The sequence below is a fragment of the Coenobita brevimanus genome, chromosome 105 (genome assembly GCF_032717465.1).
Source record: "Coenobita brevimanus isolate Jiangsu-jjx chromosome 105, ASM3271746v2, whole genome shotgun sequence".
Taxonomy (NCBI): domain Eukaryota; kingdom Metazoa; phylum Arthropoda; class Malacostraca; order Decapoda; family Coenobitidae; genus Coenobita; species Coenobita brevimanus.
Window position 1 is genome coordinate 1187613 of NC_137058.1, and position 15774 is coordinate 1203386.

At 40.0% G+C, this 15774-nt stretch overlaps 1 protein-coding gene across 1 annotated transcript in view; it reads right to left on the bottom strand.

Moving 5' to 3' along the window:
• Positions 1-15774, bottom strand: part of Rme-8 (receptor mediated endocytosis 8) — a 112139-nt gene that overhangs the window by 13000 nt on the left and 83365 nt on the right. The window contains exons 28-36 of the mRNA XM_080285341.1: positions 15075-15254; positions 12905-13075; positions 11267-11497; positions 10063-10225; positions 6712-6753; positions 3800-3948; positions 2152-2275; positions 773-906; positions 323-471 (exon numbers count right to left, since the gene is read on the bottom strand). Of these exons, the coding sequence (XP_080141467.1) occupies positions 323-471; positions 773-906; positions 2152-2275; positions 3800-3948; positions 6712-6753; positions 10063-10225; positions 11267-11497; positions 12905-13075; positions 15075-15254 (1343 nt within the window). The remainder of the gene's footprint in view (positions 1-322; positions 472-772; positions 907-2151; positions 2276-3799; positions 3949-6711; positions 6754-10062; positions 10226-11266; positions 11498-12904; positions 13076-15074; positions 15255-15774) is intronic.

The window sequence follows — 15774 nt, forward strand, 5'->3', positions numbered from 1 at the left end:
TAAGATTATTTTGAGCCTTTCTCTCAGGGTAACTCAAAAGAAGGAGTGTCATGTGAACAACAGCATATTTATTGTATGCCAGGACGGTTTAGTAATTACCAATGAATTTAAAAGAGGTTGCCAGTGATGCAGCAGCATGGAGAGCTACCATGCCACCATTAGGTGACCAAAGCCAATGCATGCATGCAAGTTGGAACTTTTATATATGATACAATATGATAAGTGAGCAGATACACAAACTACAGTATACAAGTCACTAATCCAGTAACTATCATAATGAACCAGCAATATAAAAAGTAACAGAAGTCTGATGTGTACTAACTCTTCCACGAGTCTTGCCACCACCGCACACACACTTTGGCGGGAGTCATCTGTCCAGATCAATTCAGGGTTCTCATGCTGAGCCTCATACATGTGCCCTGCCGTGGATGGAGCATCACGCATCTGATCTACAAGGGCAGCTGGTAGCATCTGTGGCAAAGAGCAGTCAAGAAGAAAGTATACAATTACAGTTCTTCATAATTATAGTTCTCATCTGAAGTTTCACTATAAGTTATTTGATTATTATGCTGTTGATAAATAATTAACTGTTTTTTAATTACAGTTGCTCATGATTCACTTTTATTTATTTATTTATTTTTTTTAAATAAACCCCTCAGTCATGAATCATAGGTTTGCTTCAAAGTATTTCATTTAAAGCAGCATTTTGCCAGCACATTTCCTAAACTATAAGTATGGACTGACTGCAATCAATGTCATCTGTAAATCCAACCTTCATGAGTATGAGGCGCACACGTGGCCCCACCAGCTTGTCACACGTCATCTTTCCTAAAAGCTCCGCAGTCTTCTCTCGCACATCAGAGTCCTCAGTAGAGCAGAAGATGTTTAACAAGTATATCACAGCACCTGCAGTGGATCAATAGAACACAATTTTCACCATTCTCCTTTCTTTCAAATGTATGTTAATCAACCATTTTGCTTTAAATCAGGCTAAATCCAGGTAATTTTATTCAGCTGAAGGAAGGCTAAGCATGATAGTTTTCAATCCCCCAGACTACCAGAAATCCCCTTAGTTAAGATGGCCTGTTGTGGTTGTCTAAGTACAATATTTTGATGTGTCCATAAAGGCAAAGGTAAATATGCATGACAATGGGAGGCGGTGGCAGAATCGGTAGAGAGTTGGCCTGCAGTCCTAATGGACCCAGGTTCAAATCCCGGCTGTGGCAGGGAACAGTTTAAGGATTTGAATTTCTTAAAATGCAGGCTTTTCTGATTTACCAGATGACCTGTCGACACGTCATAAAGGTACCCCCGCTAATACCAGTACACCAGTCCTGTATGAGACAGCCCTAGCATGTATTCAATATGGATGGTGGGTGTTAGTGATGAAGTGGTGACATGTGGAGATGTAGCAGGACTACTGGGACTTGGGAATAGGCCCTGAAGCCTTTGCCCAGAGTTGGACACACACACACACACACAAACTTTTAATTATTTTTCAGTATAAAACAGTTAATTAACATGGGAACATTTTTCTCATAATTCTCCGTTATTCATTATTAAACAACCACGCTGCACAGTGAAAGGTGAGGGTTGAAACAGCTCACACCCACGTTTACCTAAATGTGTTATTTATTACTTTAAACTACTTTTGGACTTAAAAACATTTACTATAGATGAATCAAATTATAGAATCAGATATATTTTTACATTAAATTGGAGCCCTGAATGTGGTTTCTTTAACATCTGAGGAGCTCATTATGTTACTATATCCAACAGTGAATAGGAAACAGCAATGTTTACAAGCAAGATCAAGAAATGACTATTGCCAGCACCAACATGTGAGTGAATATTTCATCTGTATGTACCTATGTTGATATTTTTTCATTTTAACCCTTCAATCTGCTGATATATTTTTCTATTTTATTTATTTTACCTCCACATAATTTTATTCAACCTTATGAAAGACATCTGGTATCAAAGGGACAAATGAAGGTTGTATCTAATTTCTTTAGTTCATGAGTCTCTCCTAAACTTAATGAAATCATTGAAAGACAGCAAGAATAAGTTTAATACATCATCAGATTCACGGGTCAAGTACTAACAGCAAGCTTAAAAGTGTATCTGTTGTGTTATATACATTGTACTTACCTTTATTGAGAGCTTCTTTGACAATCTTGGTATTAGACATCAGTGCATGTAAGATGTTGAGGGATGTAAGTCTGTCTGGCACCAGGGCAGGAGAGTGTAGTGCCAACATCAAGTACACTAACACCTGTCATCAAGAATACAACATTAATACAGGATAAATTAAATACTGAACAGGAAAAAAGGAAACTACAATAACCTCTCGCAACATCAGACTAACAAAGGGAAGATCCAATCTATTAGAGCAACATTCTGGTACACAATAAGTTTTAACTATACATGTATCGCTATTTTTCCTGCACATACAGTATGACAAAAATAATTAAATAAATAAATAAAAGTTGAAATAATATGACTTTATGACATTACAAAGAAAATCATGAATAACAATACACCACTGAAGACATTAATTCAGTGATTTATATAATAGGGTCTAAAAAAAAGATCCATCCACCCATCCATCATCCAATCCTACGTTGCCCCATGAGGAGCGTAGGAGCCCGGGGCTAGGAAAGTTGGTCCTGGCATTTTAGATGAGAGTGACCAGCCTCACTCATCCCTGAGTGGCATTACATGAGCAATAAACCCCAAACACCCCTTGGATATGAACCTTCACCAGCTCAATCCGATTGGAGCACCTTCATTACCCACTAAACCACCAGGAGCCAAAATTTGGTTATATGGTTACCACCCAGCATAATAAATAGTTTCCTGGTGTATAGGAAACCGTTTGGCTTGTCACTCAATGTAGAGTCACCCACAGGCAGAAGAAAGAGGAAAGAATGAAGGAAAGAAAGACACAAGAGGGAGTGTAAAGTCACCCGCAGGCAAAAGAAAGAGGAAAGAATGAAGAAAAGTAAGACAGAAGAGGATGGAAGGAATATATTTTCCTCTCGTACTAAGAGATGGAGACATCTGCTAGGGAGTTGACTGATTGTATGGTAATATAAAATGGAAACCGGCAACACATACTGATATGCTGGAATTGTGTATTAAAGCAGTATCACAATAATGACTCTGATGACTGAATTGAGTGAATTCTGTTGGGAGTGTGGGCTGTAAAGGTTCATTCGAACTATCTATCTATCTAACTATTGCCAGACGCCTCAATCCCGTACGGGATGGCCACAAACAAATCATCTGAACTACTGAATATAAAAACATAGGCTGATGAGAGCTGGATGTAAACACTCCATCGCAAGTGTGTTTACATGCCTTGTAGTGGCAACTACGAGTTGCTGCTGATGTGAATAGGTATAAAAATGTGCTGAACTTGGTACATCTAATTAATAATAACCAAAAATATGTGATAAGAGGTCCAATATGTAATAATCTGCTGCGAGAGAAAGGAAAATGACACCGTAGAGTCGGCGCCTTAGACTTGCTAGTACAGTAAGCTATTAAATCCTCAAATATTTTTTTCCCCAAAAAATACCTAGCATGTTACTGGGTGCGTCTTAGCACTTGTAGTCTCTTAACACACGGGAAATACAATAATTAATTAAAGCTGTACCAAAGCCTCATGTTTGAAAAAAAAAATCTGAACTAAATTTGTATGAATGTCTGAAGGTAATGGTAATAAAATACAAACTACATTATCAGAGTGAGGGGTTTAACTAAAAGTAAGTCTAAAGTTAAATCATGTATGTACCTCTGATGCAGCTATATCACTGACACAATCAGCATTGCCAGTGACCCCCTCCACCACCGCCAACACACTCTGCTGCACACTAACACATCCCTCCAGCCGCAACAGTGAAAACAACAGCTTGAAGTGTCCTATACACTGCATCTCAACTCCTGCAAAGTAAGTACAACTACATAACATCTGATGCATACAGTATATCTATAATGAATAATGCTTTGAGTAAATGTGAATTTCTGATGTTGCCCAACTGAAATGACTGGAAAATTTAACAGTTTTATACTGCACATTCTTATGAAGCATAAGAGTTACACATGTTTTTCACTTTGTTAGTGAGGATTTCACAGTGTTCATCAACCTTGAAGATAGATAAATAGATAGATAGCTACACAGCTAGAGAGAGAGAGAGAGAGAGAGAGAGAGAGAGAAAGGGGGATGAGTTGGATGAAGGACGAGAGGGGGGGGGGAAAGAAACGATGAAGGACGAGAGGGGGGGGGAAAGAAAGGATGAAGGACGAGGGGGAGGGAAAGAAAGGATGAAGGACGAGGAGGTAGAGGGAAAGGAAGAAGAAAGACAGAAGTGGGGGGGGGTATGAGATGAAGGGAAGGAAAGGAAGGGGAGGGGAGGGGAGGACAGGGAAAGAAAGAAAGAGAGGGGAAGGAGGGAATCTGACTGGGTAATATATACAGTACAATGATAAGGCAAATGCATCACAAAAAATCCGGAAGTACCATAAACCATGTAAATATTTAACTAGCAATGGCCATTACACCTCTCATATGCAGCACTCTGTAACAAGCGCAAAACACAAAACACTTAAAATATTAGTATGTCACACAACACAAACACTGAAAAACGTTAGAGTCTGCTTACTGACACACTTTATACAGCAGTACAATCCATTAGCACACCAGGCTACCATATTTAGCAAGCTCACAACTGATGATTGGAATGGATAGTTAAAACATTAATGTTACGTCTTCTACATAAGACATGTGAGTTATAAACAAGCCTGCCTCAGCAGATTCATACAAACAATGAATTAAAAACCAGCAGGAGTCTTCACACAGTCATTTATCAAGCAGTACCTCACTCACAGCTCTTACTACTGCCTACTCAAAGCGTTATGATTCACAAAATTAATGCTCTGCCAACAACATATCCACTGATATTATGCCACACAAACCATTTAGCAAATAGAACTCCTTAACAATCAGACAGTTAAAAGATGGAGTTTAGTAGAGCCAAGAAACAAATAAACAACCATATGGGGGCAATGGAGGCACCTTAGAAAGATGGCTGAAGCTAACCCAACTTCTAACCACCACCATCAAGTATGTCAGGATACAAGGACACATCTCACTCAGCCAACACACCAAGCTATTGTTGCTCTAACAACTCTACTGTGCAAAAAAAAAGTTGAATACACCTCCACGGGATTCAACAAGTGACAAATGTCAGTGCCCTCTATCATGTGACGCAATACCCTCCTGCCTCACTTGGTCCACCACGCTCCAAGGCAGTACAGTATATAAACACAATGCAGTGACTCCAGTCAGGCAGACCTACACCTGGGTGTACAGCATGGAGTGGTGTGGGGCCAAAAGCCTGTCACAGATGTACAGTCATACAGTGTAATTACATTCTCTCTCTCTCTCTCTCTCTCTTTTTTATTTTCTCTTTTTTTTTATTTTCCCTGATGAGTCCAGTTCAGGGCATATACTAACAGTCCATTCCCTGAGGCACAGCAGTTCTCCAGCATGTCACTGAACATACTGTACAATGCCATATCAATGTTACCTACCATCAATACTTAATACCTGCTAAGGCTGCCTCATTTGGGACTGGTGTGATGGTATCAGCAGATGTGTTGTTATGAAATGTCAGTGGGATAAGTGGATGGTGTGTTTTTATGATATGTCAGTGGGATAAGTGGATGGTGTGTTTTTATGACATGTCAGTGGGATGAATGGATAGTCAGTAAAGTCTGTTTTATTGAAATACATATCATTAGACTTCTCCCTGCCCCTGCCTGGGATTGAAGCCACATCCTTTCAAACAAAAGACCACTTCTCTAACCATTGGACCACTTTCAACTGCTGCTGCACAGCAACAGAACTGCAATTAGTTTCAGAGAATAAACAAGCAACAATCAAATCAGTAATCAAGTGCAACTTGAAAGGCCATACAGAGAGATAGAAGAGCTCCCTCCTCATGTCAGCAGTGAGGGATAAATAAGCCTTGGAGAAATGCCTACTTATTTTACTGCTGAATATCTTCATAAGAAACACCATCATGAAACACTCCCAAACAGCTACATACTCAGCATGGAAATGGTGGCAATTATTACCTGCAATTTTCTGCCAATTTCTGAGCCTTTGAAAGTGTAACCTCCCTTGTTGGTTCATGGTGTAGCCAAGATGTTTCCTAGTAGCTTTTATGTTAATTTACTAGGATACTACAGGCAAAAACCATAGGTAATCAAAGAGATGCCTCACCAGCCCCTTTAAATCCAGTGAGGCATTTTTTTTTTTTTTTTTTTTAGTTTACTCTCGTCAAATTATGACAATTTTATTCGACTCAGGAAGGATCTGTAGTAGTAATGAGATATATTAAGTCTATACCTTTCACTAAATATATAAAAGTCTTTCTTAAGCTGCATAAAGGTCTGAAAATAGCATGAATAAAATGAAAAATGCCATCATATTTAAGGGGCTAGGTGGTAATACAGAGCAGAAAATTTTTGTTACTAAAATTTCATTTTATTTTATTAATACACGATCAAGTATGGGTTTTGGGGCAGGTAGTGACTTGTTAAACCTTGAGCCAGTGCTAAAGAATCAGAATGGTTTGGGTAGTTACACCTCCATCATGCCTTACAATGCAGACACAGTGTGTGCCTGATGGTTCGTAATACCTGGCTGCCGATCACCGTCCTGGCTGCCATTATGGGCACGTCCTGTGGTCAATTATAACACACAATATAACAACACAAATACAGTAAAATCAACAACTACAGCACTAAGGGTCACATGCTTAAACCTTAAATTCTGAAGCACAATGCATGCCCTTAATTTATGAGCCATTTATTTAACACCACCCATCCATTGTGGGCTGGAAGCATAGGGTAATATCTTGAATAAGTAACTTGGTTATCTGGATGATGCAGGGGCCCTGCATCCCAGGACAGTGAACAGAAACACATAACAGGCTCAAGGACCTAAGTTGGAGATGAGTGCCACAACTAAGGGGTGTCCACCTCCATCATATTTGTTTACTGTACTTGTTTTGTGGTACCTGCATTCAGTACAGTCAGGCTGCATCCCACATTACACAAGGCAGTTGGCAATGATACATGTAGATTTATCACATTCCATTTTCATTACATGCTTCAGAGATTACTGTCAAAAGTTGGAAGTTTGCATTCTGCCTCATGACAGAAGGTTTAAAGCATATGACCGTAAATCCAGCCATGTACTGAGAAAGAATGAAATGTTAGGCATAAACATTTAAATTCTGAAGGACAAACCTCTTGGTCATGCATTACCAAAAATGAACTGAAGTAAAGTAACAATGCTGTACAAAAAGTAACATGGATCACCATCATAACTCATTTTCCTCCATACACATAGTGTGGGGATATCCAAAGCAAGGCTCTCTGATGTTTCTATTACCTTCACCCCAGTGACAAAATCATTTACTGTTTTCTTCTACCTCCAGATGCTTTTATTTAGCCTAACTCCTTTAGTATGATGACTTAAATTTCACTTTATTCACATTACAACAAACTTCTCAAACTTATGGCATTAGATGTAACCTTCATTAACCCCTTCACTACAAAAGATCCATCCTGCATGTAATAAAATAATCTGGTAGTAGGAAGCATACAGTTTGAAAATACATTACTGGATTGGAGGAACTGAGACTTTTTTTTTTTCAACTGGAGGGGCTGGAACAGTCTTCATTAATCCATTCAACAGAAATCCATCCATCATCCAATCCTATGTTGCTCCATGAGGAACACAGAAGCCCAGAGCTAGGCAAGTTGGTCCTGACATTTAAGATGAGAGTGACCAGCCTCACTCATCCCTCAGTGGCTTTATGTGAACAATAAACCCCAACCATCCCTTGGATATAAACATTCGGCTTAATCTGACTGGAGAGCCTTAATTACCCACTAAACCACCAGGAACCATAATTTGGTTATATGGTTGCCACCCAGTGTAGTAAATGGCTTCCTGGTGTACAGGAAACCACTTGGCTTGTCACTCAATGTAGAGTCACCCATTGGCTGAAGGAGGAGGAAAGAACGAGGGAAAGAAAGACAGAAGTGGGAGTGTAAAGTCACCCATAGGCAGAAGGATGAGAAAAGAATGAAGTGAAGAAAAAAAGAAGAGGATGGAAGGAAAGGAGGAAGGACAAGAGTAAAGGGCAGACACCCGAGAGAAGCACTACATCAAGTGAGTGGACGGTGAGCGCCCCCACCTACCACACTTCAACAAAAATACCTGTACTTCCTAATCAGAATACAATCGTCTGGAAGTAGTAAGAACAAACCAATAATCAATGGTATGTCACTGGACTGAAGGGATTAAGGACATGAATCAGAGAAGCAAGGAAACCCCAATTACAGTTCCCCTTGGCACAAGAACTATAAGGAACAGAAAAGCCGGGTCGAAGGATTGTTATTACTGTACCATATAATAATAATGTCGGCATAAAAAGCCACTTATTGTATTATACGTAACTTATTAATTATGCTGTTTATAATCTACTTTGGCCTAAAACTGCCATCTCTCTATCTTGAATGCTGAGTTGTAACAACAGATTAACACCAGAATATGATGCTATGAAAGAAGTGCTATGAAAAGAACGTAGTGCTAGCCTTTTTTTGCCAGTGAGGTATGTGAAATGTGATGCACTAGGACAAAAAATCTAGGCCACATAAAAAAAAAGAAGAAAAAATGAAAGAAAAACAAAGTGTATGTTAAATCCGCCATGTATAAAAACAATCATGCAACTGTTGTGGCCCACGGCTCATCTGGATGTGAACCTAATGGACTGCAGATTGAAGCTGCCCTTGTGCTGCAGTCCACCATCCTCTTTTGGGAAAACAGAAAGGGAGCTGCTGAGGGATATTTGTCCAACCAGAAGAGTTGCCTGGTTTTATAAAAGTGCCAACACATGAAAGCATCCCTCTCCTGCCAGGGGATGGAGGTGATGGGCACTTATATCTCTGGCCAATGTTGTCATCCTCCACTGATATCCATTCTGCCCTCACTATAATACCAATCCTCACAACACATCACATTTATTTGCTTCATACGCCTCATTCTTACAACAAATTAAAAAATTCTGAGTACAGCCTTTCCTCTGCCCCCCCCCCCCCCAAAAGCACAAGGATGAAGCAACTGCTCTTCTGCATTCATGAAGTTGACATTTATGTAAACTACACTCTGTTAACTTTAACTAGGCATGAAACTGCCAACTCCATCTTGAATACGAAGTTGTAACAACAAGAGATTAACACTAGAAGACAGCGCAAGTCATGAAGAAATTCCATATCAAAGATGATGGGTCATCTCTGAGCTATGAGAAATACTGTATTAAAAAAAAAAGTCCATCTAGTTAAAATGAATGAACTGTATGTCACCAACCCCACCAGAAGTGGTAACTCTTCCCTAATCTATCTATCTCTTAACATCATCATCATCATCCTTCCTTCTTCTGTTCTTGATTCCATCTCTTCACCTTGGTTTATTGATCCTGATCATTCTCCATCCATCTTCCCCTCGTTTATTGCCCTTTCAGAAGCCTAAGGGCCCAAGGCTAGGCTAATCAGTTCAGATGTATGAGTAACCAGTTGCTCACCTCTAGGTGGCATTATATGAGCAATAAAATCCAAACATCTCTTGGACATAAACCCTAACATCTGCCACATTCAGTTAAAGCACCTTAACTCACTAGAACACCACATACACATATGTTTGTATTATGGGTACCATTAAATGTTGTATGTGGTAATTCTTGAACGGTAACACCCAAAGCCATTTCACCCTCTTTGAGGTGTAGGAGTTTAAGGCTAGGCTACTGTAGTCCAATTTATTTAAGTACAGAGGACCAGCCTACTCCCCTTGGTGGTAATATGTGACTGAATGTCTCCAGTCACCTCTTGGGGATTTAACCTAAGCAAAAACTGTCACTTCAATCACGATGTCCTAACCCACCCTACCTCTGTCTCCCCTAATTCCCCACAACCCTTTCTCACCTGGGTTATTTTTGATGACATTGACCAGTGCACGTAGAGCATCACCAACTCTGGCCAGCCTGGGGTGTGAGACAGAAGCTGAGGAGAGGGACAGCAAGGAGTGTACGTATTGTGTCTCCCCTCCGATGTATTGTAGCAGTTCCAACGTCAGCTCCTTTGGACACTGTAACAAGGAAATGAAATTGGGTTGACCCTATCAGCCCGCTATGTAATTTTCATTTGACTCTTGCTACCATCTGATGATTTCACTCAACTCAGAATAAATTTTTTTTAGCTGGAATGGTTAGATGCAGCCTTAGTAAACCCTGCCAGTACTAAAGGCCATTTCTAAGATGAGTAAAACTGTCCAGCAGCAACAAGGATAAACTAAAAATGGATTCCCCCCCCCCCTCCAGCAGCAACAAGGATAAACTAAAAATGGATTTTTTTTTTTTTTTTTTTTTCCCCAATGGGTTCGCTGAAGCCCAGTACTGTATTGTGATGTGTACCAATGATGTGTAGTACACCATATCATCATTATCGTCATCTGAACTTGTATTTCGCACCAAATGATGGGGTGGGGCAGGGTCCAGAAAGCAAAGAAAGACAAATTGTGACAGGGAAAACTATCAAAAGCACAACCAAAGAAATGAACCACACACTTTTCTCTACCATTCCAGACCCCTGAGTCTTAGCTTTACCTGACAAGCCAAAGCATCTAAAAAGATATTTTTTTCTTTAAAGATACACTTCACATTATCTACTAGAATGAGTCAATCCAATGTGTACAGCAATTTTATTCCTCTCCATCTAATATAGTTTGTCAACCTCACACTACATTTAACACATCCTGTCTTTACATTCTTTAGCTTCTTCACTGCATTCATCACTTCTACTGCAGACACATTTGCTGGCACAATTTTCCTTTGTGCACCACCAATACCAATCAAGTATTCCACTGCTCTACCCTTGACATTTCCTCGCATTAGTTTTTTACACCTTTTAATCTCCTCCAGAAAACAGCAATGGAAAATGTAACAGTGGAACGGAGAGCAGTATGAAAGAGGATGGTTTGAGTTTTGAGTTGGCAAGAGGCAGCTTAACGATGCAGGACATGGTGACATGGAGGTGATTTGTTTGTGGCCATCCCCTCCAGGATGACGGCATCAGGCCATAGGTAAATAAAGAGATAGAAAGTGAGCAGTGAAAAGTAACACTTGATTACCTGGATTGGGAAAGTAGGTTGTTCATTATATATCCTGATAAACACTCCTCCGATGACCAGTTCATCCTTGTGTGCATCAAATTCAAAGGTTCTTCCATACTCAGGGTCTGACTGGCCTGTGCGTACATGAGCCTGCTGATTGTTGGTTAGGAAGTCAATGAGCTGCGTGCGAGTCCCATTGTCCCAGATGAGGTAAGGAGTTTCTACATTGCTAGTCAAAATCTTCAGCACCTGTCAAAAAATGATGTTGCTTTTAACTGAAAATGAAAAATAATACAAAAACACTAACACTTAAACATAACCTTATCTAAATAAATGAAAAGTCATACATTTAGATGAAATCGACGGCATTTTTGTCAATATATCAAATTAAAGGTAGGAGTAGATTAGCTGGAATTATGGAACGAACTGCAAGTCCTACATTTAATAGACGACAGAGGATGGAGAAAGGGAGTGGCTAGAAAGGTATATGTGAGTGAGGTGAAAGGAAGGAGAGGAGGGGGAGACCAAGAATGAGCTTGAGGGATGAAGTGGAAGTATATGAGAGAGGGAGGTTGCAAACTGGAGGGAAGGCCACCTAATGGCAGAGGAGTCAGTGAAATGGAGGCAATTAGTCTGTGGCCACCCGTGACAGCATTAAGGTATCTAGCTACCATATTTAGCTATGGAGAGACAGGTATAGATACAATACTCAAAGACATCCAGAATAAGTTAAATGGATCTAGAGCAGCTATGACGGTGAATCTTGCATTCTGAATGCTGACTACCCATGTGGCTTCTCAATCTGTATATGGAGTGTAAGAAATGTGAAAACAAAGAATACTTGCAGGAGTACAGGTTTTGATGAAAGAAGGTTAGAAGTGAGAACTGTCTTTAATCTTGTTTCCAGATTACATCAGGAAAAGGGCAAATGGAGAATTCGGCAGTGTCCAACTGGGTGACTTTTAACCAGCAGCTGGCAAAAATCAGGATGGATTATTTTTTTTTTAATGTAAGGAAGAAGGAGCCAAAGGCCTGGGGCCTGCAAACTGCTCCCTCAAAGAAAAAAACAAAAACAAGATGACACAGAGCCAAATTCAAGATCCATTCATTTCGAGATGCCTGGACACACTGCGGTTGAAAGCCTGTAGATAATAAGAAATAGGAAAAACAGACAGAGGGAGACAGTTCCAGAGCTGACTTGCTGCATACATGAAGGACTGCAAGTAATGGTTAACTCTTGAATTAGAGAGCTGGACAGAAAATGGATGAGAGTTTGTTGCTAGACAGGTACTATGCTCATGCCATAGTGGTGAAGGGATCCAAGCAAACAGCTCAGAGGAGCAGTGACCACTCAAGTGGTGATAGAAAAGAGATAAAGATGCAACAGTGTGGCAAAGAGACAGAGGTTGAAGGGAGTCAGTAAGAGGAGGAGAGTTAATGAGACGATATAGTAAAGCCTTGTATGTGAATTAGGGCATGGAATGGTGGGTTTGAAGCATAAGATACTGTGCTGTGAAAAGACTGAAACAGTACACATATGGAAAAGAAAGTAGAGGAGGGAACTGGAAAAAGAAATACAACATATGATACTGCTTCTGTAAAAAATTATTTCCAAGACAAACTCCCATCTCTGACAAACATGGCAAATTACTGTACCTCTTCAGCTGAATTTGTAGGGACGAGTGAGACAACATAGTTGGTGAGGAGTTTCTGCAAAACTCCCTGGATGACAGCGTTGACTGGTGTGGTTCTTGCCTCATCAGTGTACAGTCCACCCAACCGACCACAAGCATACAATGCCAACTTGGCCAGACGGTTGCTCAGTTCCTGCAATGCATTCAGTGTATTAATGCAAAAAATGAATACTGTAAGCTACGTTGCATCTTTGGAGGCACCCTCAGGAAGAGGTTATCAGCCATCTGAAAACACCACCCACACACTTAGTGACTGCAGGAATTATCTCAAATTCAAAAATGTAACCCACACACTTAGTGACTGCAGGAATTATGTCTAATTCAAGAATGTAACCCACACACTTAGTGACTGCAGGAATTATGTCTAATTCAAGAAAGTAACCCACACACTTAGTGACTGCAGGAATTACCTCAAATTCAAGAACGTAACCCACACACTTAGTGACTGCAGGAATTATCTCTGATTCAACAATGTACATAACACTTTTTCTTCTGTTAAAAGGCTGTTGCTGGAGAGGGATGCCTTAACATGATGGCACCAATGTAACTGGGCAGTGGAGCTGTCCAGCTTTACAAATGTCCCTCATTTCCACTTCTCTCCCCTGAAATGAGGATGGTGGACTGCATAAAAAAGGCAATTTCATCTACCAATTCACTGCATTCAGGCCCAGATGAGCCTTGGGTCACTACTGGAACAAGTTAAAATGCCTCACATGCACAGTGACCATCCCCCAGAAATGCTGATATCAGATTCACTCATTCAAGTGAAAGCACTACAGAGCTCCTCCTGTGCGTCCTTCATATGCAACCATGTTCTCCACTCGCACTGGTGCTGTGTTCCTATCACCACCAGCTTCTTCATCTTCTTACCTCTCTCTCTCTCTCTCTCTGCTTACTGGCAACCCTCTTTTGTCATTTAGCCACCTATCTCTAAGTAAGATGCAAAGGCCTGCTGAATCACTTTCCACCCTAACCCCACCTAAACTGGATTCAATACAGTATATGAACTGACTTTTTAATGTGAGAAGCCTGACTGGCTGTCTAGTGTGCCACAGACTGGTCAAGGCACTGCAGTAGAGTACAGTATATCCTTCTCACAGTTTTCCCTCCAGTGGCGGTGACAGTAGATTCATTATTACATGTCACCTTTTTATATAACCTTTTGTTTCAATCAAGACCAAAATAATCTGCATAAAGGTTGCCTAATGAAGTTCCACTGTTACCTACAAAGCTGCCTTGTCTATTTCCCTCAATGTACATTACTTCCAGTACCACAACGGTTGTGATATTCTGGACCACAAACCTGACATCGTCCCTTCAATCTTATCTTTTTCTTATTATGTTGTTCTGACTGTCAGCAGACAATTAAATTCAGCCACAGGAAAATCTACAGGTCTGGATGGGTTACAGTCTATCTCAGTATACTGTATTCCATTCAAAACCATGCATACCTTATTATTTTGACCACTGACATCATTTTATTTGGCCATATGAAAATCCATGGGTTTTAATAGGATTTAACAAAGAAGAGTCAGTTTGTTTTCAACTGACAGAACTGAACCAATCCCACAACCTGAATAATATATCACGGTTCTAAGAAATTCAATGAACCTTAGTTATGAGGTAAGACTAAATCTCCCTGGTCACTAGTCAAATCAAAACTCCATGATTATACAGTAATCCTTCATTTAACACAGCTTCACTTTACATAGTTATCACTATAGTTGTTCACTGAGCTATGAATGCTTTTCAAATAATGCGCCACTGTTCACAGTTAGCCAGTCAAGATGTGCAGTGATGAGGTAAAGGTTGACACATCTCACATTAGCACAGACCTCAATACTTCTTCAACTTGTTTATGGATCTTGACAGTCTTACACACACTGATACACTCAGTCACAGTATATAATTCATTCTAACGATTATTCCCAACCACAAAAAAGATGTTTTCTTATCAACTTTTCTTACTCAAAAACAGCCCTCAATACAATTTTAGGAACACATTTATAGTGTTAGGAATTACCTTACAGTACAGGGTCATCAACTGACGTGAAGGTGTCAAGTACCTCTGTAAGGCTGGAACAAATGCACAATAGGAACTATATTTCTAAGCCTCTTTAAACATAAGTTACCTGTTGATTAGAGTCCTCCGATTTTGTGACGCCCCCCTCATCAAGAGTATAGTCATAAGAGAAGAGGAAGAGCAGCAGATGCCAAAGAATGCCAGCCTGAAGTAGGTTCATCTGTAGTATTTGATCTATGGCTAGCGCTGACACACACTCCACACCCACCAGGCACACTCGCTGCAGGTTCTGGGGAAAAAATTAAATCCTCACCTGTAATAGTTCATTCACATCACAAGCTTTATGGATTTTTATCAAGCTTTTCAGGACACAAGGCAGTCTTGTGGGTTATTAGACTCCAAGTGTGTGTGGCCCAGAAGATTTACATCTGATAGGTGTTTGGGTTTATTTTCAATAATACAAGAAAGATTGATTACTCTTTCCATAAATGTCTGGATTAAGTGGCCTAGCCCCTGGCCCCTACACTCCTGATAGACTGTAACAGACTGGATGACTGGTAGATCAATTTTTTTCTTTTATTCTTTTGTAGTTGAGCTGATGAGAACATTTCCCTTGTAAGTTTTTTTTTTTCTTTAATAATACTGCACGGTTTCCAGCAGCAATGACCACAAATGTCACACTACCATGGTTTGATACTTTAATCATACAATCAGCATCAAATATTTACACTGTTTCAGAAAACGCAAAGGTTACATCACAAGTGAATGTAAGAAAGAGTTACAGGAATGGAATGTGGAAAAGCTTAATG